The sequence below is a fragment of the Acomys minous genome (genome assembly GCF_964271855.1).
Source record: "Acomys minous genome assembly, chromosome: 11".
NCBI lineage: Eukaryota > Metazoa > Chordata > Mammalia > Rodentia > Muridae > Acomys > Acomys minous.
The window spans coordinates 57,938,096-57,962,072 of record NC_140492.1 but is presented as its reverse complement, the minus strand read 5'-3'; the positions used below and the strand labels follow the sequence as shown (position 1 = coordinate 57,962,072).

Here is a 23,977-nt window from a genome sequence, read left to right as displayed (position 1 = left end):
AAGATTTGAAACACTTATTGAAAATTCATATAGTGATCTGGGTGGTAGTGGTACACATCTTTGGTTCCTGCACACGGGAGGCAGATGCAGATGGATTTTTGTGTGTTTAAGGCCAGCCTGGTCTACAGAGTGAGTTCCAGGACAGCCGGGGCTACATAAAGAGACCCTGTCTCAAAAATCCAAAAGTGAGGGCTGGAGAGATGGCTTAGCAGTTGAGAGCACTGTCTACTCTTCCGGAGTTCAATTCCCAGCGCCCACATGGTGGCTCACAACCATCTATAATGTGATCTGATGCCATCTTCTGGCGTGAAGGTGTATTTGCAGATAGAGCAATTATATACATAAAATAAATAAATAAATCTCTAAAAATAACAAAAAATTCATATAAAGAAACAAGAATTTTGGTCTGGAGAGATGGCTCAGTGGTTAAGAGTACTGCCTGCTCTTCCAAAGGACCCGGGTTCAATTCCCAGCACCCACATGGCAGCTCACAACTGTATGTAACTCTAAGCTCTGACACCCTCACACCAATGTGCATAAATTAAATATTAAATATTAAAAACATATATATAAATTCACTGTTGACATGAATTCAATTCCCACATCCCATAATATGACAGAAGAGAACGACTTCTGGGAGTTGTTCTCTGACCGCCACTTGTGCCCAATGACATGCACACACCTACACACACACACACACACACACACACACACACACACACACGTAAAATAAATGAATGCAAATTTGAAAGGTACTGACTGGGTAGGGAGAATGAAATGAACAAGTAATTTAAAAAAGAAGAAACACTAATGGTAATAGCTATTTTTTATTTTTTTTCCTTTTTTTATTAATTTATTCTTGTTACATCTCAATGGTTATCACATCCCTTGTATCCTCCCATTCTTTCCTCCCTCCCATTTTCCCCTTATTCCCCTCCCCTATGACTGTTCCTGAGGGGGATTACCTCCCCCTATATATGCTCATAGGGTATCAAGTCTCTTCTTGGTAACCTGCTGTCCTTCCTCTGAGTGCCACCAGGTCTCCCCCCTCCAGGGGACTTGGTCAAAGGTGAGGCACCAGAGTATGTGAGAAAGTCATATCCCACTCTCTAGTGTTCAATAGCTGGGCGTGGTGGCACACACCTTTAATCCCAGCACTTGGGAGGCAGAGGCAGGTGGATCACTGTGCGTTTGAGGCCAGCCTGATCTACAAAGCGAGTCTAGGACAGCCAAGGCTACACAGAGAAACCCTGCCTCAAAAACAAACAAACAAAAAAGTGTTCAATACCCCTAATCATCAGGGAAATCAAATTAAAACTACTTTGAGATAGCACCTGACCCCAGTCAGGATGGCTGTCATCAACAAATCTGACCACAGATGTTAGCGAGGATATGGGAAAGGAACCCCTGTTTACTGGGGTGCAAACCAATATACAGTATGGCGATCAGTTTAGAAGTTCCTTAAAAGAGTAAAAACAGAACTGCACGAGTCAGCTCTTTCACTCCTGGCATCTCCCCAGAGAGCCCCACGCCCTAGCACACAGATGTTTACACACCCATATTCGCTGCTGCCCCATTTACAGTAGCAAGGAAACGAAACCAACCTAGATGTCTACAACAGATAAATGGATAATAAAAACGTGGCACATCTACAAAATGAGATGGAATATTATTCAGCTGTAAAAGAAAATGAGATTATGAAATTTGCAGGAAATAGATGGAATTAAAAGGTATAATATTAAACAAAGTCACCCAAATTCAGAAAGAAGGAAACAAAACAAAACAACACGTTCCCCCATATACGCAGCTCCTGGCCTGTGGTGTGTCCATGTATGTATATATATGCAAACAGTGTAACATTTAGAAAGGAGCCCAAGTAAGGGGAACAGCAGGTAATGAGGAGGATTAGAATAAAGGCAAATAACCCTAACCCTGAGTCACGAAAAAGAACATAAAATTAATTATTTTTCTAATTTCAACTGTGTCATGTTTTTTTTCTTTTTTGTGATGGAAAGGTGCATTAAACAGTGTAACTTACCCGGCTTCAGCATCATCAATTCTAGCTGTATAGAGAGCTGTAGGCAAATGTGTAGAATTTGCATCAGGTCAAGCGTGTGTATCAGCGGGTAGCTGAGTCCTGTTTCTGTTTGTAAGTTCATTACAGTAAAGTGATTTTTTTTTTCAAGAGTCTCGCTCTGTAGACCAGGCTGCCCTCAAACTCACCAAGGCCTTCCTGCCTCTGCCCCCAGAACGCTGGGATTAAAAGTGTGCACCACCGCACCCCGCTAAATTATTATTATAAACAAATCACAGATTTGGCTGGTTAGGTGTGGCATGGAGGAAAAAGGGGATGATGGGCATCGTGCCACGTGCCTGTGACCTCAGCCTTGGCATGCTAACGCAGGCAAATTATGAGTTCTAAGCCTCCCCGGCCCGCACTGACCCTTGCCGCTCTCAGCTCTCAGTACTATGTCTCCACTACCTGCCCTGTTGGCAACACCACATTCTGTGCTTTGCTTTTTCCCCCCTCTCTCTTTTGGTCTGATCTCATATGCCATGTGTATCAGGCATTAATCATGAGTCCAATTTTTAATCATTCCTTGCACGGGGGCCACTTTTCGTTGTCTGCTTCCGTCCGCACATGCATTACCACTCCTGGCGTTTGGTTGGGTTATTGTGGTATTGAAAGTCCCCTGTGTTCAGACAAGCTTGAGAACTGCTGATCCAGGAGAAGAGCTGGGCTTTAGCCTGTCCAGTAAAACTGCAGGCCCGGAGCTGCTCCACCAGAGGGCTCCAAGCTGTGCTCTTGCAAGGTGAAAATTAGGACACATCTAGATACATCTAGGTTCCTTCAGACAGATTATAGGGTAAATATTCACTTACGCGAACCCAGGCATCCGCTGGGCAGTGGTGACGCATGCCTTTGATCCCAGCACTCGGGAGGCAGAGGCAGGCAGATCGCTGTGAGTTCGAGGCCAGCCTGGTCTACAAAGTGACTCCAGGACAGCCAATGCTAACACAGAGAGACCCTGTCTCGGAAAATAAAAATTAAATTCAATTAAATTAAAAAAAAAAAGAAAAAGAAAAGAAACCCGAGCATCAGCCAGGCATGGGCTCCAGGGGGTGTCGCTGGCAACACTTCTACCTTCTCATGGACAAAGGCTAAGAGAGCCAGGTCACAGTGAGGGGGTCAGAGTGGGTACAGATTTGCCTGTGTTGTGAGGGAAGGCTGTTCCATGGCTGGTGGTCCTAGATCTAGGAACCTTCCTAAAGGAATTGCACTTACTGGACAGTAATTACACAGGGAGGCCTGTGCCTAGTGACTGCTAGGTGCTAGGCCGTGGGAGCCACTTGCTTGCCTTATTTTATGTCACCTCTTCTAAGAACCCCTTGTCATCACTATTCTTTCATTATCCTCTTTTTATTGGTGGGAAACGGAGCCACTGTGAGGTTAGGAAAAGTTTCTTTATCACTTTAAGAGCTGGGAGGCAGAGGCAGGTAGATCGCTGTGAGTTCGAGGCCAGCCTGGTCTACAAAGCGAGGCCACGGCAGCTAAGGCTACACAGAGAAACCCTGTCTCAAAAAAAGAAAAAGAAATTTAAGATGACAACAGCATTTAGGTCAGGATACAGCGAGTTTTAACACTTTCTGCTTCTAGAATACTCTTGTGGACTTTGGGTGGCTGGTGTTTAATTGGATGTGAGTTCTGGTCACGTGACCCTCATAGATTTGTCCTTCTCTCTTTCAGCATGTGAAGATGGATATAGGCTTGAAAATGAGACCTGTATGAGGTAAGCTCCCTGTCACTTCTTCAATAAAATCGTTAGAAATGTTTTCTTCTAAAATTACCCTAAAAGCTAGACCACCCAGGCTCACTCAAGCAGGTGGATCTCTGAGTTCGAGGCTAGCCTCGAGTTCCAAGAGTTCGAGTTCGAGTAAGTTCCAAGACAGCCAAGGACACACAGAGAAACCTGGGGTGGGGTTGGGGGAAGAAGGGGGCACATGATACCTACTCCCTGCCCCCCCCCCCCAGAAAAGACAGACCATCCTATTAAAAAGCCTATCCTAAGTAAAGACGTTTCTCACGTACATTGCCTCATTGTAGCTTTTGAGATGTGAGCCTCACACTCTTTTGTCTCTCTTGACTTGCAGTTGCCCATTCGGCCTCGGCGGTCTCAACTGTGGAAACCGTAAGTATCCCAAAGTAGGGAATTGTGACTGGCTGGGGCCCTGGCCTGCTGACTGCCCCCTGCCCTCTCCACTGTGTGTGTCAGTCCCGTGCTGGGGGTGTGAGAAAAGCAGATTAAGCCCTGCATAATGCTTTGCACGGCTCTGCCTGTGCCGTGAGCATGGCAAGTCAGGCTCGAGGTGGGAGGCCTGAAGCAGAGCCCACAGCGCAAGGAGGATCCCAAACACTCGGGAGTGCTTCCTGGAAGTAATGGAATTGGAGGGTTTACAAAGACCTTGGGCAGATACAAGTGTGGGGTGAGAGTGAGAAAAAAAATCTTTCAGAGGGGAAAACCCATGGGTTGAGAACCCATCTAGAGTCTTAGTCTTGGGGCAGCCACAGATCCATGCTGTTTGGGGAACAGTGCCCCCCAAATGGTGGAAGGAAACACAAGACAGAAGTGCAGCACACAGGAAGTGAGCAGATGGGCAGGTGAGGTGCTGAGGTTGCTAGTGATCACAGCGCAGGGGAATTACATGACTGGGGAAAGCCACCGGGGCTGCGGCGAGCAAGAGAGAGACTGTTCAGAAGAATCAGGAGCCTTCTAGTGTAGTGTCAGCTGGGCACAAGGACCAGCCCCAGAAGTCACCTGCTGGGAGGCAAAGCCTCACCCCCTGAAGCAGAGCGCAGCACTGGCAAACCATGGCCGAGCAGCATCGAGTCTTCGGCTCAGCCCGCCCCTTCTGAGGAGCACTTTGCGGCAGTTCAGGTGGGCTGGAGAGAGGGCTCAACGGTTAAGAGCACTGCCTGCTCTTTGAAAGGTTTTGAGCTCAAACCCTAGATTTGTTTGTACTGGCATCTTGCTTATCTACAGATGCTTTTGAGATGGAAATTACCCTCAAAATTATGAAACAAAGTTGGTGATGCAGGATACGGTAGAATATAATGCCAATCAATAGCAATCGGGGCAGTTTTAGGACAGCTTTGTCGCTTGCTGTGCAGGTAAGTGTGTGAATGGTAAATAGCTAAGGTTGAAAGTAGACATGATTTTATCAAGCCTATGTGTTCAGAGCCCCCCCCACACACACATTGCTTTTTCCTACCCATATGCCCCACGTTTTAATGTCTTCAGTGTACCCATAAAGCTTAGCTTAGCCTTTCTTCCGTACCCTACCTTTGTTTTTCCTTTCTGTCTTTTTCCCCCTTTTGAGACAAGGTCTCTTTGTGTAGCACTGGCTGGCCTGGAACTCACTATATAGACCAGGCTAGCCTTGAACTCTCAGAGATTCACCTGCCCCTGCCCCTGTCTGGTTCTAGATCTTTCTCCTTTTGTGTTCGAGTGAATGGCTGTTTCTGGAAGGTGGCATTGCATGCATTCATGTCCTGGCTTGTGTGCCGTTGTTGGTGGGTTTTTTGCTATGAACGGTCGTTGCTGCTCACTGTCTAGGAAATGCATACCCTGCATCCATTTATCCTCTGAGCTCTTATGGTCAAATAGTCAAGACAACCCCATTGTTTGTGGGGTCTAAGAAATAACCAGAATCTCTCTCGGGTCCCTGAGAGCACTTTTCTCTCCCGATTTATCCATGTGACCATCATTATGTCCAGCAGAGGGCGGACACCTGCCTGAATTGTTGTTGACAGCTTATCATTAAACTGTGGTGACTTTGAGCTCTACATCAAGTTAGTAGTATAAAAAGCATTTTGTGGAGACTGATAAAAATGGTGGGACTTGTGGTAACATGTGCAGTGACACTTGCCATGCACACTTCAGCAGCCCACACTGACAGACACTGGCCACCTGGCTCCTTCTCTGCAGTGCGGGCCCAACCCTGGGTGTTGGTTATGGAGTTGGGGGACACCTGGATCTTTCCCCATTGTTGATGAAAACACCTGAGGAGGCTGTGACTCATCATTCATTGTTTTGTACCCATCCCAGGGGCTGTCACTTAACCTGATCTTGGTTTTCCTCTTTGTTTAGTTTTGAGATATGATCTTACTATATATAGCCCAGGCTAGCCTAAACTCCCCATCCTTCCTGCCTCCATCTCTTGAGTTCCGGGGTTAACAAGTGTGCTTGCTCTACCATGCCCGCCTATCAAGCTAGGTTTTCTGTAGGCTGGAAATGTCTCTAGATAGATGTCCCGGCACACACTGTTCTCAAGCCCAGTGAGACTTCTGAGCCAACCTTTTTCAGCTAATGCATGACCTTGAAGTCCTCTGGTTCCTGCATTCTTGGCTGTCACCCCATTCCAGCCTATTCTAGGTGTGAGGATATCCTGTGTCCTGCCTTGTTAAGGGTTCTTGTTAGCTTTCTGGCTCTGCGCAGGTTCCACTCCTTTTCTTCTGATAGAAAATATCCTTCAAAGAGGTAGGTAAGACTCGTCTTTCTCAAGGCTTTAGTTTCCAAGAACATGCAGGTCACCCACACCCAAGGCTTGGGACGCCAATTGGCTTGTCCCTTCTCTCTTCTTCCTGTGGAACATCTATCTCTGTTTACACCCTGTATTCCAACAATTTTGTCTTGTCCAGCATTCTTTCCTATGTGATCCAAGCTGTCCCTAGACCTCTGATATTCTTTTAGGCTTGCACATTTCCTTTGTGGCTTGAATTTTATGTTGGTTCCTCTGTGCAGATGTGTAGTGTCTCCCTTGATGCTTCACCCTTTTCCATCACGGTGTTTGTATGTATACATGTATATGTGTGTGGTGTGTGTATATATGTATATATGTGAACATGTATGCATATGTGTGTGTGTGTGTTGAATTAGAATCTAATATATCTCCCATACTAGCCTAAAACTTACGCTGTAACCTAAAATGACCTCACAGCCCTCCTGCATCAGCCTTCCAAGTGCTGGCGTTACAGGTATGCACTGCCACGCTGGCCACTTTTTCACTCTTTTTAAAATTAATTTTACTTTGTCACAGCACAGAACAATGCAAAATCATTGACTTCCCTTTCCAAACCCCAAATCTATTAGAGTAGAGGTGTAAGGTAAAGAAAGGGAGCACATACCCGTCCATCACCCAGTATACGCCACACACCATCCGCATGAAGACCAGCAGCCCCAGTTACCCGGCACCTACTAGACAGAGTGTCTGACCTCATGTCTGTACTCTTTACCATGTCACTTTCGATACTGCCATACTGTTTTATACTATAATTTATGTAAGGGCTCCCTTCTGGTTACCCTTTATGACCTTTTTATGGGCTCATTCTCTGAGCCATTTCTCTGATGTGTGATCATTGTCACTTCATGACTGTAGCACTCACACTGCTGGTCCAGATTACTTTCTCCCTACCACAGACATTTCTGTCCATCCCTCTTCCACATCCATTCCATGTGCCCCTTTCCTCAAAGGCCCTGGCAGTTTGCTTCCCTCACCGCTTCTCAGTGGCTCTTAGAGCCGTCTTTTCCTTTTATGGCCTCTTCCTACAAACTAGAGCACTCCATTTCATCATGGTCCCCACTGTCTCCCACCCACCCACAGCCTGGTACACAAAGAACTCTTCAGTTTCCTCTCCCTGTCAGCTCATGGGGCTACACAGAGACTCAAAACCAGACGGGGTTCTCAGGAGTCGCTCAGCGCACGTGTCCAGAAAGACAGAAACACACAGGAGGAAGGAGCAATTGCTAGTTACCCAGGTGTCAGTGCAAACAGCCAGTCCACTGGCCTCGGCTCGCTTCCTTTCCCCTTGGAACAGGAGGGAAACGGGCCTTGCGGGAGGAGAATACTAGTCTGTGTTTGATACCCCTATGGCCTGGCGAGATGGAGGAGACAGAAACCCCAGCAGAGAGTGGAAGAGCCACGTGGAGAATTATCATAATGGAGGGTAGGGGGCACTGGGTGGATTCCCCCAGGAAGAGGAAGGCCTTGAGCAGAGATGGAAGGGGATGGGAAAGCTTCAGACACAAAACTCTGGCCTTACGTACTTAAGCACTGAATGAGCTTTTAAAGAAAACCAGGAAGGCTGCCTGGAAACCTCTATTGCACGGTTTTAAAGAGAGAGCGAGTATGTTCGTCCATTAAAGTTCTGGAGTCTGAGGCTGGTGAGCTTAAGCAAAGTTTATTGGAAGGACGTGTCCCGGGACCTGAGTGTCAGGCGTGACAGGAATCGCTGGAAGGCGGCTTAAGGACCCCAGCTTCGTTCTGCGGCATCTCCTCGGACTAGAAAGCACAGGATAGGCAGAGATGGTGTCCCCATCTCCATCCTACGGGAACACACACAGTGCCTGCAAAGCTAGAAGTAAACATGACAGGTTGGCTTTGGCGAAGAAAGACCAGAGCCCAAAAGATCAGCTAAAATGATTCTGGAAGGCATTGCTCTTGATAGAGTAGGTGAAGGGTGTGTGAGATCTCTTCATCCTGTTTCTATTATCATTTATTATTATTTCTCTTGCTTAAAAGTGTTTAATTAAGCTGGGCAGTGGTGGCGCACACCTTTAATCCCTGCACTTGGGAGGCTGAGGAAGCTGGATCACTGTGAGTTCGAGGCCAGCCTGCTCTACAAAGTGAGTCCAGGACAGCCAAGGCTACACAGAAAAACCCTGTGTTGAAAAACCAAAAAAAAAAAGTTTGTAATTAACATGCACATACATACCTTTTCTACCCCTCAAGACCCTCCCACCTCCCCATAGCCTTTCCCCTTTCTTCATGTCACATGTATCCCATCCTTTTTGTCTCCACTCGTGGTCTCTTTTTTTAGTTTTATAACTGACACTCATACACCTACAAATATTACAAGCTAGGAGGCAGATCTCTGAGGCTGGGTTACTTCACTGAGTCTGTTTTCCAACTCCATCCACTGTACAGCAAATCTCATGCTGTCACAGCATATACGCTGAAAAGAGTTGACATGGGTATGACATCCAACCCCGGGGGTCCTGTAAAAAGAGTGTTGCGCTTTACCAATGTATCAGTCCACGGTGAATGCCATTAAAAGAAAAAGAAGAGGCCGTGCATCATAGCTGATACCTAGAGGGAAAGTGGGGGAACAAGTAAGACTTTATTTTGTTTATTTAAAAAAAAAAATCTATCCAGCCAGGTATGGTATCACACGCTTGTAATTCTAATGCTGGAAAGGTTGAGGTTGGGAGGGTCTTGAGGTCAGGCCAGCCTGGGCTACAGGCTGAGTTCCAGGCCACCCTCGGCTATATAGCCAGAGTTAGTTATGTCCCCCACCTCACTGTCTGCCTTCCACTTTCATGTCATTTGTTTGCTTGTGTGTGTGTGTGTGTGTGTGTGTGTGTGTGTGTGTGTGTGTGTCTGTCAGAGAGAGAGAGAGAGAGAAAGAGAGAGAGAGAGAGAGAGAGAAGGGGGGCCAGGTGGAGAGTTTTTAATTTAGGTTTCTCATAGGAGAGAAAACAGACAACATGCAGATTTCTGAGCCTGGCTTATTTTACTTAACATGATGCTATTCAGTCCCATCCATTTTTCCTGAATTGCAGATTGTTTTTCAGACAAGTCTGTTGATTTCAAAGAGGAATATGTTGTAACCCCCAGTCATTTACAAGGGTCACTCTTATAATGGATATTTGGTTGTTTTGCTGAAGGTGAGAAAATGTACCTTGACATGTAGGATAAATAAGAGTTAAATTTTTTTGTTTTTGGTTTTTTGGTTTTTTTTTTTTAAGACAGGGTCTTTCTATGTTGTCCTTGCTATCTTGGAACTTGCTACGTAGACTAGGCTGGCCCAGAACTTACAAAGATCTGCCTACCTCTGCCTCCCAAGTGCTGGGATTAAAGGCGTGTACCACTAAAATTTTAAAAACAGAAGAAGCCAGGTGTGGTAGCACATGACTGTAATCCCAGGCTCAAGCAGGAGGTTTATTTCAACTTTGAGGGCAGCCTGGGTTACATAGTGAGTTCTAGGCTAAAGACTGAGTGTCTGTCTCAACTAAAAAAGAAAAAAAGGTAGCTCGGTGGTGGTGGCACATACCTTTATTCCCAGCACCCAGGAGGCAGAGGCAGGTAGATTTTTGTGAGTTTAAGACTAGCCTGGTCTACAGAGTGAGTGCCAAGACAGCAAGAGGTACCCTGTCTCAAAAAACAAAACAAAACAAAAAAATCCACCAAAAAAAAATTGTTTTTGGCCTTTCATACTCTATCTTGCAACCTGAGAAACCAATTTTAATCAATTTCCACAAGAATAAATAGAAAATTTAATACAATTTATTATAAATAATTTTGCTGCAAATATAGATATAAAACCCAATTAATTGGACCTTTTAGCATTATTATATATGATATGTGCTTCTGTCAGTGCTAATTTCTGGTAATGAAATCAATGTATAAAGAGCCTCTGGGGTCTTTGGTGTGGTTTATGCAGTGACCCCAGACTCTGGACTCAGTGAACCAGTAATATTTCTTCTGAAATAGAAGAGATTAACCTGTCTCAGCTCTGTCTTACCAAGTAAGACTCCAAAATTGAATCAAGCATCTGTTTTATTTTTTGTTTTTTGTTTGTTTTGTTTTTTGAGACAGGGTTTCTCTGTGTAGCCTTGGCTGTCCTGGACTCAATTTTGTAGACCAGGCTGGCCTTGAACTCACAGCAATCCACCAGTCTCTGCCTCCCGAGTGCTAGGATTAAAGGCTACCATGCTTTTTTTTTGAGCCAGGGTCTTAGTGAGTTGTGGATGGCCTGTAACTCGCTATTGTAGACCAGGCAGGCCTTGAATTCATACAGATCCACCTGCCTCTCTGCCTTCAGTGTGAACCAGGCCTCTTTATCTTTACTGTTACCCTCAAGATAAAACATTACATTTCCTGCTGTGTAATTTTCACGTGATTAGAGGCACCCATCTTAAGTGAGAGAGACAGAAAACATGAGTCAAATCTAACTGAACAGTTTGGGGGAAACTTGATGCTTGCCCGTCTATTTCTCTCTTGTGGCTTAGTGACTTCATGAGGGCTGCTCTACAGGAGGGGGTCCGGGACCAGCACCCTAGAAGGGGCTGCTGAAAGGGGCAATCCTCTCAATACAAAGACTGCGGAAAGCTAGCCTTTGAGGACCTCTGGGCCAGAGAGCAGGCAGCGGGAGAGCGCAGCTAGGGCCATGCTGGCAGGGGTGGGGGTGGGGCGGAGGCTTATTCCCGGTGACCTCCTGCTGACCCAGCCTGACCGCCTGTCTCGTTGCTGTGTCTAGCCTATCAGCTCATCACTGTGGTGATCGCAGCAGCAGGAGGCGGCCTTCTGCTCATCCTCGGCATCGCGCTCATCGTAACTTGCTGCCGGTGAGTGATGGGAACTAAACCCTGCTTTATCATCTGCGCTGTACGAGGATTTGTTTTTTTGTTGTTGTTGTTTGTTTGTTTTTCTTTTTTTTAACCTTGAATAAACTAGCACTTGGGAGGCTGAGGTGGAAGGAATATGACTTTGAGGATGGACAGCCTGGGCTCATAGCAAGTTCTAGGCAAGCCTGGGCTACATGGTAAGACCCTGTCTCCAAAAGAACCAAAATGAAGTAAATAGCAACCAGCAAAATTAAAAAGGTAAATTAGCTGGGCGGTGGTGGCGCATGCCTTTAATCCCAGCACTCGGGAGGCAGAGACAGGAGGATCGCTGTGAGTTCGAGGCCAGCCTGGTCTACAAAGTGAGTCCAGGATGGCCAAGGCTACACAGAGAAACCCTGTCTCGAAAAACCAAAAAATAAATAAGTAAATAAATAAATAAAATAAAAAGGTGAATTAGACTTTATCAAGATCAAAAACGTTCAAATTCTGGAGCTGAGGACACAGCTTAGTTGGCAGAGTGCTCATGGAGCCCTGTGTTGGCTTTCCAGCTGTGCAGAAACGAAAAACAAAGCATGGTGTTACCCACCTATGACCCCAGCCCAGGAGTTAAGGCAGGAGGAGCCAAGAATGTAAGAATGTAAAATCATCCTTAGCTACAAAGCAAGTGACAGCCAGACTTGGTGACACGCATCTTTAATCTCAGCACTCAGGAGGCAGAAACGCTTGGACCTCCTTGATTAAATGCCAACCTAGTCTATTTAGGGAGTTCCAGAACAGCCAGGACTATACAGTGAGACTGTAAATAAATAAATAAACAAATAAATAACAGAAAATAAGAAATGTTGATGAGAGCGTGGCAGAATTGGAGTCCTTATACATATGTGGCTGGTTGGGGCATTTAAAAAGTGCAGCAACTTTGAACGTCCGGTTAGTAAGCCCAGGACTTCCGGTGGACACAGCCACACAAGAACGTGTGCCTGCAGATTCACAGCAGCTCTTATGCCTAAGAGCCAAAAAGGGAAACAATCCGAGTGCCCATGGACGGATGACCACACAAACCAAGTGTGACAGAGCCGTGTTTAGCCACTGACTGGGGCATCCGAAAGATCGTCTGAGGCGTGATAGGAATATGCGGGTTGAGTAGACCAGTGGGGTCTAGGGCGGAGACGCTGGGAAACTGGAGGTGACTGCTAAGGGGTCTGAGCCTTCTTCTAGAAGTGAGGTAGTTTTAAAATCATGACGACAGTCGCACCCACTGTGAAGATGTTACAAACCATTAAATGAATATAAAGCGCTGTGTATATATAACATAGAGAAGCCGACAAAGATACAGGGCGGGGAGGGGCTGCCTGAACCGTTTTAACAGTGAAAAAGCTAGAGCCATGGTTTAGACGAACCTTAGCTCCAGGCTTCCTTCCTATGGGAAGGAGAGAATTGTCTGCAATTACCTGCTCGAGTAAAGGAAGACTGCCATCATTGATTTGGCTGGTCTCAAGTGGGAAGAATGAGTTGTACATGGCAGATGGAAGGATCTTTTCAAAATCGCTAGTTACTTTTTTGTAACTTTTGTGCCAGGGATAAGAGGGCGTTTTGAGGTCTCCTCTGCCTCCAGGAAGGCCGCCGAGAATGACTTACTGGAAGCACCCTCTTGGGTGCGCAGGCTCCCCATGTTACTCTTTCTCAAGTTGTGGTTAAAGACACGCACGAGCAGAAATAAACCGCTTGAGAGCAGTCACCCGGAAAAACAAAGGCGACAGCTGAGAGGACACGGGGCCTTGTACCGGCAACATTCTCTATCACGCAATGTAGTCATTTTTGGAGGGAGCCTGGACTCTTGGATGTTGAAAGGGAAATGAGCCTGAAGGAGGGCGGCCCTGAAGCCACGTGCTGGGCCTTCAGCTTCACGATGCTGAGTCATTTCTTTGCTTTTCCCAGGAACTTAAAGGCGGGGATTCGGGGGGGGGGGGGGGGGGGAGGTGGGGGAGGGGGGAAGGTGAGGGAGGGGGAAAAGGAGTGGGGGAGGGGAGGCAAGGGAGTGGGGGTGGGTGGGGGATGAGGGATGTCGGGGAGGGGTGGGAGGGATGTGGGAGAAGGGGTGGCAGAGGGGGAAGGGGTGGGTGGGGGAGGGGAGGCCGGGGAGGGGGAGTGGGGGTGGAGGGATGGGGAGGGGGTGGGGGGGATGAGGGATGTGGGGGAGGGGGAGGGGTAGGAGGGAGGGGGTAGGAACAATGAGCTTCAGATTCTCTTACTCAGAAGCAAACATAATTAAACATTTCTGATCCTCGGCCCACAAAACAGGTTTACAACAGTTGTCCTAACTGGTTCTAAGGCAGTGAAACTTGACGGTTTCTGGGCTTTCTGTGCCTGCTGAAATGCCAGTGTGGAGAGTCTGTAAGCAGGTGGCCCCCGCCGTCCTAGGTTTTGTGTGTCTGTGAAGTTGTGAAAAAAACCACTGGCTGGTGGGGGAGGAGAGGCCAGCTCCATCCCAGGTGAACCAGGGGCTGAGTCAGCCATCTCAGCCATCTTTTCGAGGCAGTGCCCGCCCTATTGTCTGGCTTCTTATTCTGGAACCCAGGAACAGCGCTGATGGTCACCTGTGGCTTTTTGATATTTGGGCCGCCCTCAGGCTCCTTTCCGGCCGTGAGCACAGATTCCTGGCTACCCCAAGGCACAGTGTCCTCTGCTTCCAGAGGGCATTAATAGCTTCTCTGGGACAGTCTTTATGCGCCGTTTAGGCTCTTTACATCATTCTTGCTGCTTTTTTTTGGATGGCGGAGGGGACGCCTAATGGCAGTTTTAGGGGTTTTTTGTTTGTTTTGGTTTGTTTTAGTCAAATACTAAGTTATACTAGCATTTCTGGTGTGCAGCCCCGTGGAAATGCAGGGGCAGTTGCCAGTCTAATTTACCTTGCGAAACACACACTCATCAGTCTTGTCACAATGTCATTTCCTGACACCACTTCCTGATAGAATTTGTTGCACTTTTTTTTTTAACATCTCACAGGAAGAGTAAAAATGACATAAGTAAACTCATCTTCAAAAGCGGGGACTTCCAAATGTCCCCTTACGCGGAGTACCCCAAGAACCCTCGGTCACAAGAGTGGGGACGAGAAGCCATTGAAATGCATGAGAACGGAAGCACCAAAAACCTCCTGCAGATGACAGACGTGTACTACTCGGTAGGTGTCTGTGCCAGCTGGCCTCAGGGCCCCCACCCCCTCCACTCAGGGATCGCTGCCAATTAAGCCTTCAATAGCAGTGCCATAAACCTCTCAGACACACAGCTTACCTACTGGGTCAGTTTAGCACTGGCCCCAGCTGCACTGTGTGGGTATTTTTCCGTTTGAGTATGAGGGACACTTCCACATGGAGTGAGTTACTTTTAGGGAGCGGGAGTCATAATTCCTAAAACTTGCTTTTAAGAATAGGAGCAGAAACATCAAAGAAAGAACGTGATGTTAGCCCTATGCCCGCTCTTGTTTTATCCCCATCTGCCATCTTGTATCTCACCTCCTGTGGTTTGTCAGTCAAACCTGGGGGCTGGGAAAGGCATCGCAAGAATTAACTCAACACCATCTTCACCGGGTAGGTTTTAGAAACTAAGTAGGTCTTTAACAGTTGGCTCCGTCCAGCCCTGGACTACGTTGTTGTGAAAACTGGGGGGCATGCCTTACACCAGGGGTTCTTCTCAGCTTTCCTAATGCTGCGGCCATTTAACGCAGTTCCTTGCCAGCCTGGTCTACAAAGTGAGTCCAGGACAGGCAAGGCTACACAGAGAAACCCTGTCTTGAAAAAAAAAAACAAAAACAACAACAAAAAACCCCCACAGTTCCTGGCGTGGTGATTCTTTCACAAGGTGCCCACAACCATAAAATGATTTTCGTTGCTACTTTGTAACTGTAATTTTGCTACTGTTAGGAATCGTAATGTAAATATCTGTATTTTCTGATGGTCTGAGGCAACCCTGAGAACGGGTCATTCAGGGTTGCGACCCACAGGTTGAGTGCCGCTGCCTTAAGCCTCTTCTGTCCCCACACTGAAGACCAAATTACACCGTGTCAGCCATAAAGCAGACACGCATGGGGATATCTGAACCGAAAAACAAACAGATGTCAGGTGACTTCTGAGCAGTTGGCTGTGTGGCAATAAACATGAGACCTTGCACTGTGGAGACTTACTGGCACTAGACATTTCACTATAGAAACCATAACCTCCCATTGCTCGGGGAATTAACGAGGAAGACCAGACTTTGGATGGGAGGGGCAGGTTTGTTCCAGCGTTCTCTTTGAAATTTTTCAACCAGGAGGCGGAACAGGAAAGGTGGGGAAAATAAAGATAAAACACACATCTAGTTAAACCCTCGTTAAACGTCCTGTTTCTAAACAGGCATTCGATGGTCCTTTCTGTCAGGAACAAAAATGTTTTCCCTTCCCTAATTGAAGCTGTATTACGTGTACCTGAGCCCGCACAGCCTTTGCTAGGGCCTCCTCACCCTGGTGTAGTGTGATAATTACAGCAAATGAGCAGGCCATCTCCCAGGATCCCGCCTCACGGCACGTTCCCAGGGCATTAGTTAAAGGGTTGCCTTAAATCTAATAAAGAGCTCAGATGAGCTTTTCCTTGGCGACAAAACACCATGACCAGAAACAAGTTGGGGAGTAAAGAGTTTCTTTGGCTTACACGTCCACATAGCTGTTCAAGCCCAAAGGAAGTCAAGACAGAAACTCAAAGAGGGCGGCAACCTGGAGGAGGAGCTGATACAGAGGCCATGGGGGGGGGGGGGGGACGGACAAGGGGCTGCTGGTTACTGGCTTGCTCCCCATGGCTTGCTCAGCCTGCTTTCTTATAGCACTCTGGACCACCAGCCCCAGGGATGGTACTATCCACAATGGCCTGGGCCCTCCCGCATCAATCACTAATTAAAATGCATACAGCTGGAGCTTATTGGGGCATTTTCTCCACGGAGGTTCCCTCCTTTCAGATAACTCTAGCTGTGTCAAGTTGACATTAAACTAGCCAGGTTAAGTCCCATCTTCTCTTTATAGAAACAGAACCTGAGTTGACAGCGTGATGCTGTCACCTGAGTGCCACTGTCCCTCCCAGTGGACAGAAAGTGGTCCAGGTGGGCGGGAATCTCCTAGCTATGGTGTTTATAGTGAGCGTTATCCAGTATTTTATTTCTTAAAAAAAAGAAAGAAAGAAAGAAAGAAAACTCCAAAGACTTCCTCATGGAGACTGTTGTTTCAGATACCTGGCCTGCTAATGTTTTTTAAGCCCCGTTTAAAGTAAAGTTAAAATCCTTACTCCATAAAGAGATAGACGTGTGTGCCAGGTATAGTGGCACATGCCTGTAATCCTAGCACATGGTAGAAGAGGCAAGAAGACTGGGGACAGGGGCCTGGAGAGATGCCTCAGCAGTTAAGGTTCCAGAGGACAGCCCAGAACTGTCTGTAGCTCCAGTTTCAGGGGGATCTTATACCCTCTTTGGGCATCTGTGAGCACCAGGCACACACATGGTACACAGACATACATGCAGCCCAAACACTCTTACACATAAAATGAAATTCAGAAAAAAATAATAAATAAAATATTTTCTTTCTTTCTTTCTTCTTTTTTATTTTCTCTCTCAAGAATCTGCAGAGTGAGAGCAGGTTGGCCTCGAACTCAAGGAACCACCTGCCTCTGCCTCCTGAGTGCTGGGATTAAAGGTGTGTGCCACCATGACCACCACCCAGCTGATAAAATAATTAAAAAAAAAAAAAAAAAAGAAGGATATTGTGGGGCTGGAGAGATGGCTCAGCAGTTAAGAGCACTGGGCTGCTCTTCTAGAAGACCCAGGTTGGATTCCCATCACCCGTATGCCTGCTCACTCCAGTTCCAGAGAATCTGACATCCTCTTCTGAGTGCATGTGGTACACACACATACATGCAGGCAAAATGACCATACACATAAGAAGAAGACAAAAAGGAGACTTTGAGTTCCAGGTCACCAGGAACAGATAGTGCAACTCCTGCCCCCCCACACACACTCACCTCACCCCGACTTATCTAAATACAAATAGCCCTATGGGAGTTGTGCTTTGGTATTTATAGATAGCCCCTGCTTAAGTTCATTAAGACGTAAAAAAATAAAATAAAATAAAAAATTAAAAAAAAATTGTACACTTAAGTCCAGGAATGAATAGTTTTTCTTCTTTTTCTCTTTGGCACCCAGCCCACAAACGTAAGGAACCCTGAACTTGAACGCAACGGACTGTACCCAGCCTACACTGGATTGCCTGGATCGAGGCACTCTTGCATTTTCCCGGGACAGTATAACCCATCTTTCATCAGCGATGAGAGCAGGAGGAGAGACTACTTCTGAGTCCAGGAGAGAGAGAGAGGGGGGCTGTTTCTCTGAACCACTTTCCCTGACGGCTGGCTCAGAGGAATGCACCAGAGGGGAGCACTGTGCGCTAGCTGCTCCTGGGACTTGTCAGAGCCACACTTGCGGGGCATGACCACAGCGGAAGGGACAGTTGGATGGCGAACCACAGGCCACTCACTTGGCGCTGCCGTTACTGTGAACGTGACCGTGGGCCGGTACTGAGTCTCTGGATGCTCGGCACTTAAAACTGGATGTCTTCTTCCACAGCAGAGCACCGGGCATTATTTCCAGGACCCAGTTTTCCCTTAATTTGCACTTTACTAGATTGAGCAGGGAGGTTTCATTTTGGACTCATTTCCAGACTATTCCAGAAAGCCTTCCTTTCTAGGATACTTCCACGGTATCCTAGGACATGCCTCAACGTGGTGGTCGATTGGCAGCCAGGTGCTGGCACTTTTGGTTTCCTGCCCGGTGGTGCCTTGTGTTAAGCAGCAGGTGGAGGTAAACAACCTGCTGTGATCTAGTGACGTTGCAGGCGGGGGCATAGTATTTTAAGGTTTCTAGGTCATCTGTAGGTTTCCAGGCCAGTGGCGCCATAAATGAGAACTTGACGTTTGCAAGGCACAGCGCAAAAACTTTTGCAAGTCGAAGTGACACATTTGCTTATGATGTATTAATCAGTCTTTCCCAAGCAAGTGTGAATCAGGGCAAAACGACTTCCCTTTGGTTTTCATTAGAAGCATCCAGGTGCCCCTTATGTGGTAGGGGGTTTTTGATCCACGAGGGAATTGCATGGGGCCTGAGGCTCTGACCACCAACGTGGAGCCAGAGTCTGCAGGAATGCAGTAGGAAAAAACGGGCAACTGCAGGTGCGTCTGAGCTGGTGTCTCACCTGAAGGAAAAATAGCCTGCTGTGCTCCCCACAGCTGAGGGTGGCAGAGGACTGGACTGACTCACACGACACATTCCCTGCACCACCACCCCCCCCCAGTGCAGAAGCTGGGGTGATTCCCCCAGGAAGAATAGGGAGCTAGGAGAAAGCCACAGGTAAGGGTGTTGCCCACAAACTCATGGAAACTTTTAACCACTCAAAGCCATTTACTCACTGAAGAGAGCGCCTACTTCCTCTCACCAGGTCATTTAGTCTGTGGTCTTGTACTGGCCCAGTCAGCTTTGGAGAACTAAAGCCTGGCCCAGCCTAGTGGTCTTGAGGGCTTGCTTTGGGAGAAGGAAGCTCTGTGTCTTGTTTATTGTACTGTGGTGGGATCCTGGGCAGGGGGAGGGGCTGCGTGGTGCTCTGTCCCCTGTGGAACTATGTCCATGTGTCAGCTTGTGGCGCATCCTGGTTTGGGATGAAGTGAAGAGGTCAAAGCATTGGCCTCACCCCAAAGATGGGAACTGAGTAGCACACCATTCTGGAAATGGGGCAGCTGTTGCAGAGGGTTCTCTCTCTCTGTTTCTTTGGGGGTTCTTTGGTTCCTCCAAGGTTTATGAAGGTTCCCCATCCTGTTTTAAGTGGGAGCTTTGTCCCACGGTCTCCACCACTCACCAACACCCGCTACAGCAGGGCCGTGAGGTGCAGCGGGTCCTAACCATCATATTGCAGTCCTTAGTGCAGAGAGGATCCCGTTGCTATTGGTTGATGCTTAAAGCCGCAAAGCAATGCCACCTATAAGCTGTGGGTCTTGTCTCTTCCTCTCAGTATGGACCAACGGCTCCTTGTGTCTTGGTGAGCTCCTGTGCTCGGCTTGCCTGAGCCCAGATCCCTTGTGAAGGTAGCCACAAAGCGGTATTCCTGCTTATCCCAAGCCGCTTTGCTGCAAGAAGAGCCAGTGTGGTGGCTGCGCCCAGAAACACTTCTAATGCCTTCAGCTGGCAGTGCACCTGGTGAGCACTTGTTTAGGGGAGCAGAATCACAGCTGGTAAAACACCTGTATGGGGCTAGACGCCTCAGGGCCCACAGAATGGAATGCTCTGCCCCAGAAAAACCTCCTGGGAGGAATTCCAACATCCAGAAGAGTGTCCTGTGAGTTCCAAAAAGAAAATGCTTGCTGACTCATGAGTTTGGCCCAAATCGAGTGGAGAAAGTGTTTCGTTTTGCTCTTTTTTTTTTTTTTTTAATGAGAAAAACACAAGAGCGCCAAGCAAGGCTGAGTTCACATTGAGTCTACCGTTTGAGGTGGGAGTAGACCTCTGCTCACCATTGGAAGGAATAGAGTGACACGGGGTGCTCTCCTCTTTGAGGTCACATCCAGAAGGAGCCTGGAGATAGGAGACCAGCAGCCCATGAGCAAGACCAACAGGATGAACCCATGCCTGGCCATGCAGAGTTTTTGTTGGACGCAAGCGCTCATAGAACGTATATATAATTCATGCACAAGAAGTGTCAGTCCTACACTGGGGTCCAGTGGCTAGGGAAGCGGGGATGAGGGAAAAGCTACACTGCCTAGGAGATGCTCGTGTGGAGAAGGACCAGGCCAGGTAGAACTTGTCTTTCGGACATCCGGGAGCAGGGCTAAGAAAAGAGGGCTTCCCGAATCCAGCCTGAGCTCTGTGAGTTTTGTTTGCTTGTTGGCTTGCTTCATGAGCCACCTCATGACACTGGAGTCTTCGTTCTTAGGAGAAAAAATAGCATCATGTGTCCACACCATGAGCCTTACAGCAGCCCCTGTGTTAGTTGACAATGAGCATTCAGAGAAGGGGCCTGGGAAGGCAGCGTAGATGGTGGAGCGTTTGCCTAGCATGTACAAAGCCCTGGATTTGATCCCCAGCACCACATAAACTGGACATAGCGGTACCCTCCTGTAACCCCAGCCCTCAGAAGCTGGAGGCAAGGGGATCACGAGTTTGAAGCCTTCCTGGAGGGCAATGAACCCTGTCTCAAAAAGGAAACTATTGGCTGGTTTGTGGTTGGCAAGAAGCACTTTGGTACGTGGTTTGGGCTGTCAGAAGTGAAAGAGGGTGGTGGTCCAGGTGGGTTTTTGACAACTGGGCTTAGGCACCCATTTGAGGGCTGCCTGCTTAGTTCTCAAAGTGAAGCCATGGCTCGCACGTGTTAGAAGTGTGAACCTGTGGGAGCTGGGAACATAGTTGTGTGTGTGGGGTCCTGAACAATCTTCCCTATGGGAGAGATTATTTTTAGAAGCACCTAAGTCATATTGAGCCAAAACTGCTGTACGGCTGGTGAAGTCAAGGGCTAAGAAATGACTATTATGGGCTAAAAGAGGAAGTCATGAAAGTTGGCCCACAGGAGAGAGAGCAGCATTGTTGGAAGGAGACTGGCCCAACCCCCAAAAGAAAAGCCTTCAAAGATGCTGTCCATGCAAGCATGAAGCTTCAGAGTGGGCACCTTAGGATCTCCCCTGGCACACGGCTTTTGGATGCCTCCTTAAGCCACTTTGCCCAATGCTGAAGTATCTGAGTCTCTGAAACTGTGGGGTTTTGCCTAAAGCAGCAAAGCTTTACAGCCAAGCTGCCTCTGGCTTAGTATCCCGTAATACACTCAAAACTGGGGACTTGACTCATATTTCTAAAATTATATTAATTTTTCTTTTGAGGGCAAAGCACTTCTTTGGAAAGACAGACAATACAAAGTTTTGTATTTTGGCATTTTATTTAAAGCAGCCTGTAATAGCAGATAGATACTTTGTCTACCTGAAAGCTTTTTTTTTTTCCTCTTCTTTTTCTGTGGGAGGGTAGGGCCAGGAATGGAACCCAAGGCCTTGCATGCACCAGGCAAGTGCTGTATGGTAGAGCCGCACCACACCACAACCCTCTCCTTTCTTCTTTTTTGACAATATCATTTTAAGGTTCTCACCAGCATGTTTGGAGACAGAAATGGTTTTGTAGTTTCTCTTTGGGTGTGTATATTCTTTTCTTTAATCCCAAAGTGGGAGAAAAAAAAAAAAAACAAAGAAACAAACCAATAGGAACATTGAAGTTAAAATAGTATCTTTAAACTTTAAAAAATAACTGGTTAAAATAATAGGAATGTTAAAGTATCAAATGCCAATCAGTTCACTCTACTGAAGTGTATCCCCAAGGTTACACTCCTTTGTGTTTAGCCTGCAGAATAGCCTGTGAAACCAAGAGGGGACCCTCTAGGTCTGAAAACAGGCAGGTCCTGGCCTGCACCTGTCACCTGGGCATTTTCAAAGAGGACATTTCCAAGGGGGCTGCCCGGTAGATTCTGCTACAATTTGAAAAGGATGGGCTTGATGCCCTCGTTCTGAATTGCTGAGGACATGGTAAGACTAGTGATGGGATGAAGGGGCCAGCTCGTCAGGGGGACTGAACTGACTCACTTCGCTTTGGGCATTACCTAGGCCTGTTCTACAGAGAAAAGGACCAGTCCACCATGAGTTGCTGTGAGTTTTGGTGATGTGTGTGTGTGTGTGTGTGTGTGTGTGTGTGTGTGTGTGTGTGTGTTGCTGGCCTTGCAGCTAAATGGAGACAAGGCTGCAGCACGAACTCCGTTCCCTTTGTCCTGGATTTCTTTCTGTTACACCTTTAGACCTGACCCCAGGTTGACTGTGTGAAACCCATCATGAGAGTGTTATTTAAAGTTGTATTATAATGTCACCTCCACTAATTATTCAGTACTGTAGTAGCTAAGTATTATTTGTAAGAACTCGGTTATTTTTATACTTATATCCACTCTAAGTCTGGCGTTCTAGTCAGCAAAAATGATGCAATAAAGTTAATAGCGTTCCCACTGGTTTTCTCTTAAAACAAGTGTGTAAGGAGGTATTTATTTATTTTTAACCAGTGTACCATTTAAAAAGCTGAAGTGAGTAGTGGGCTTCCAAATGACAAGTCAACACAGGGAGTCACCACCTCTCCATGTTCAGTGCCCCAAAGTGAAGAAACACTGTTGAAAATAAATGAGTAAGGCTGGGGGGGGGGGGGGGGGGAGAGGGTGGCGCATGCCTTGAATCCCAGCACTCGAGAGGCAGAGGCAGGCAGATCATCACTGTGAGTTTGAGGCCAGCCTGGTCGACAAAGCGAGTCCAGGACAGCCATGGCTAACACAGAGAGACCTTGTCTCGAAAAGCCAAAAAAGAAAAGAAAAGAAAAGAAAAAAGAAAGAAAGAAAGAAAGAAAGAAAGAAAGAAAGAAAAATGAATGGGTAAGGCCAGGCGGTGGTGGCACATCCCTTTAATGCTAGCACTCAGGAGGCAGAGGCAGGCAGATCGCTGTGAGTTAGAGGCCAGCCTGGTCTACAAAGCGAGTCCAGGACAGCCAAGGCTACAGAGAGAAACTCTGTCTCAAACAAACAAACAAAACGAAAGAAAGAAAGAAAATAAATGGGTAAATGGAAGGAAGGATGGAAGGGAGGGAGGATGGATGGATGGATGGATGGATGGATGGACGGACGGACGGACCTACCTAAATGATAACAGCCTAAATGATAAAGGATGTCAGCTATAACATCCAAATTGGAGAGCTAGGTCAGACACTGACTGCTGCCTGTGACCGCCCTATGCTAGCTTCTCTTGTCCTGGAGATGGAAGTGTAATTAAGCATGACTGAGAATCTGTGGAATGTTAAAACTGGTCCACTAACCTTTCACCTATGGTGACCAAGATTGTAGCCACATGGCTAGATAAATGCTCACTAGTTTATTCATAAGTTGCTTTCTTGGAAGCCTCATATAATTTATAGGAAAAAAAAAAAAACAGCCCTTGACACTAGTGGATGCCAATAACCAACCAACTTGGGACATGAGGGCATCTTGTCAACAGGCTCTGTCAGCAGTGGATGGCCAGTACCCTCTCTCTGAACCCTCCCTCACTAACAGTCCCCAACTGAGTCTGTTTTGTTTTGTTTTGTTTTGTTTGAGACAGGGCTTCTCTGTGTAACCTTGACTGGCTGCCCTGGAACTCACAGAAATCCACCTGCACCTGCCTCTGCCTCTGCCTCTGCCTCCCAAGTTCTGGGATTCGAAGCATGTGCCACCACCCCCCAGCCCCATCTAAGATCTTAACAGGGTCCTGATGTTGGCCCCTCCCTGTTTCTGCTCAGCTCAGCCAGACATTGGAAACCGTACCAATCCCAGACCTCCCTCCACTGCGTTGTGAGGTTTGATGTACATAAGGAAGTGGTTCCTGCCTAGACATAAAGATAAAACTTAACCTGTCCTCTCCCTTCCATGTGTATGTATAGTAACATAAGACCTTTCAGAAACTCTTCACATTTAATAGACT

At 47.1% G+C, this 23,977-nt stretch overlaps 1 protein-coding gene across 3 annotated transcripts in view; it reads left to right on the top strand.

Moving 5' to 3' along the window:
• Positions 1-22,485, top strand: part of HEG1 (heart development protein with EGF like domains 1) — an 81,384-nt gene extending 58,899 nt beyond the window's left edge. For 2 of the 3 annotated variants that reach the window (XM_084802116.1, XM_084802114.1), the window contains 5 exons: positions 3,749-3,791; positions 4,153-4,190; positions 11,318-11,405; positions 14,409-14,583; positions 17,619-22,485. In XM_084802116.1, the coding sequence (XP_084658242.1) occupies positions 3,749-3,791; positions 4,153-4,190; positions 11,318-11,405; positions 14,409-14,583; positions 17,619-17,768 (494 nt within the window). In that variant the 3' untranslated portion in view covers positions 17,769-22,485. Of the gene's footprint in view, positions 1-3,748; positions 3,792-4,152; positions 4,191-11,317; positions 11,406-14,408; positions 14,584-17,035; positions 17,113-17,618 lie in introns of all 3 variants that reach the window. The other variant, XM_084802115.1, reaches the window with a different exon arrangement.
• The last annotated feature ends 1,492 nt before the right edge of the window (positions 22,486-23,977 follow it).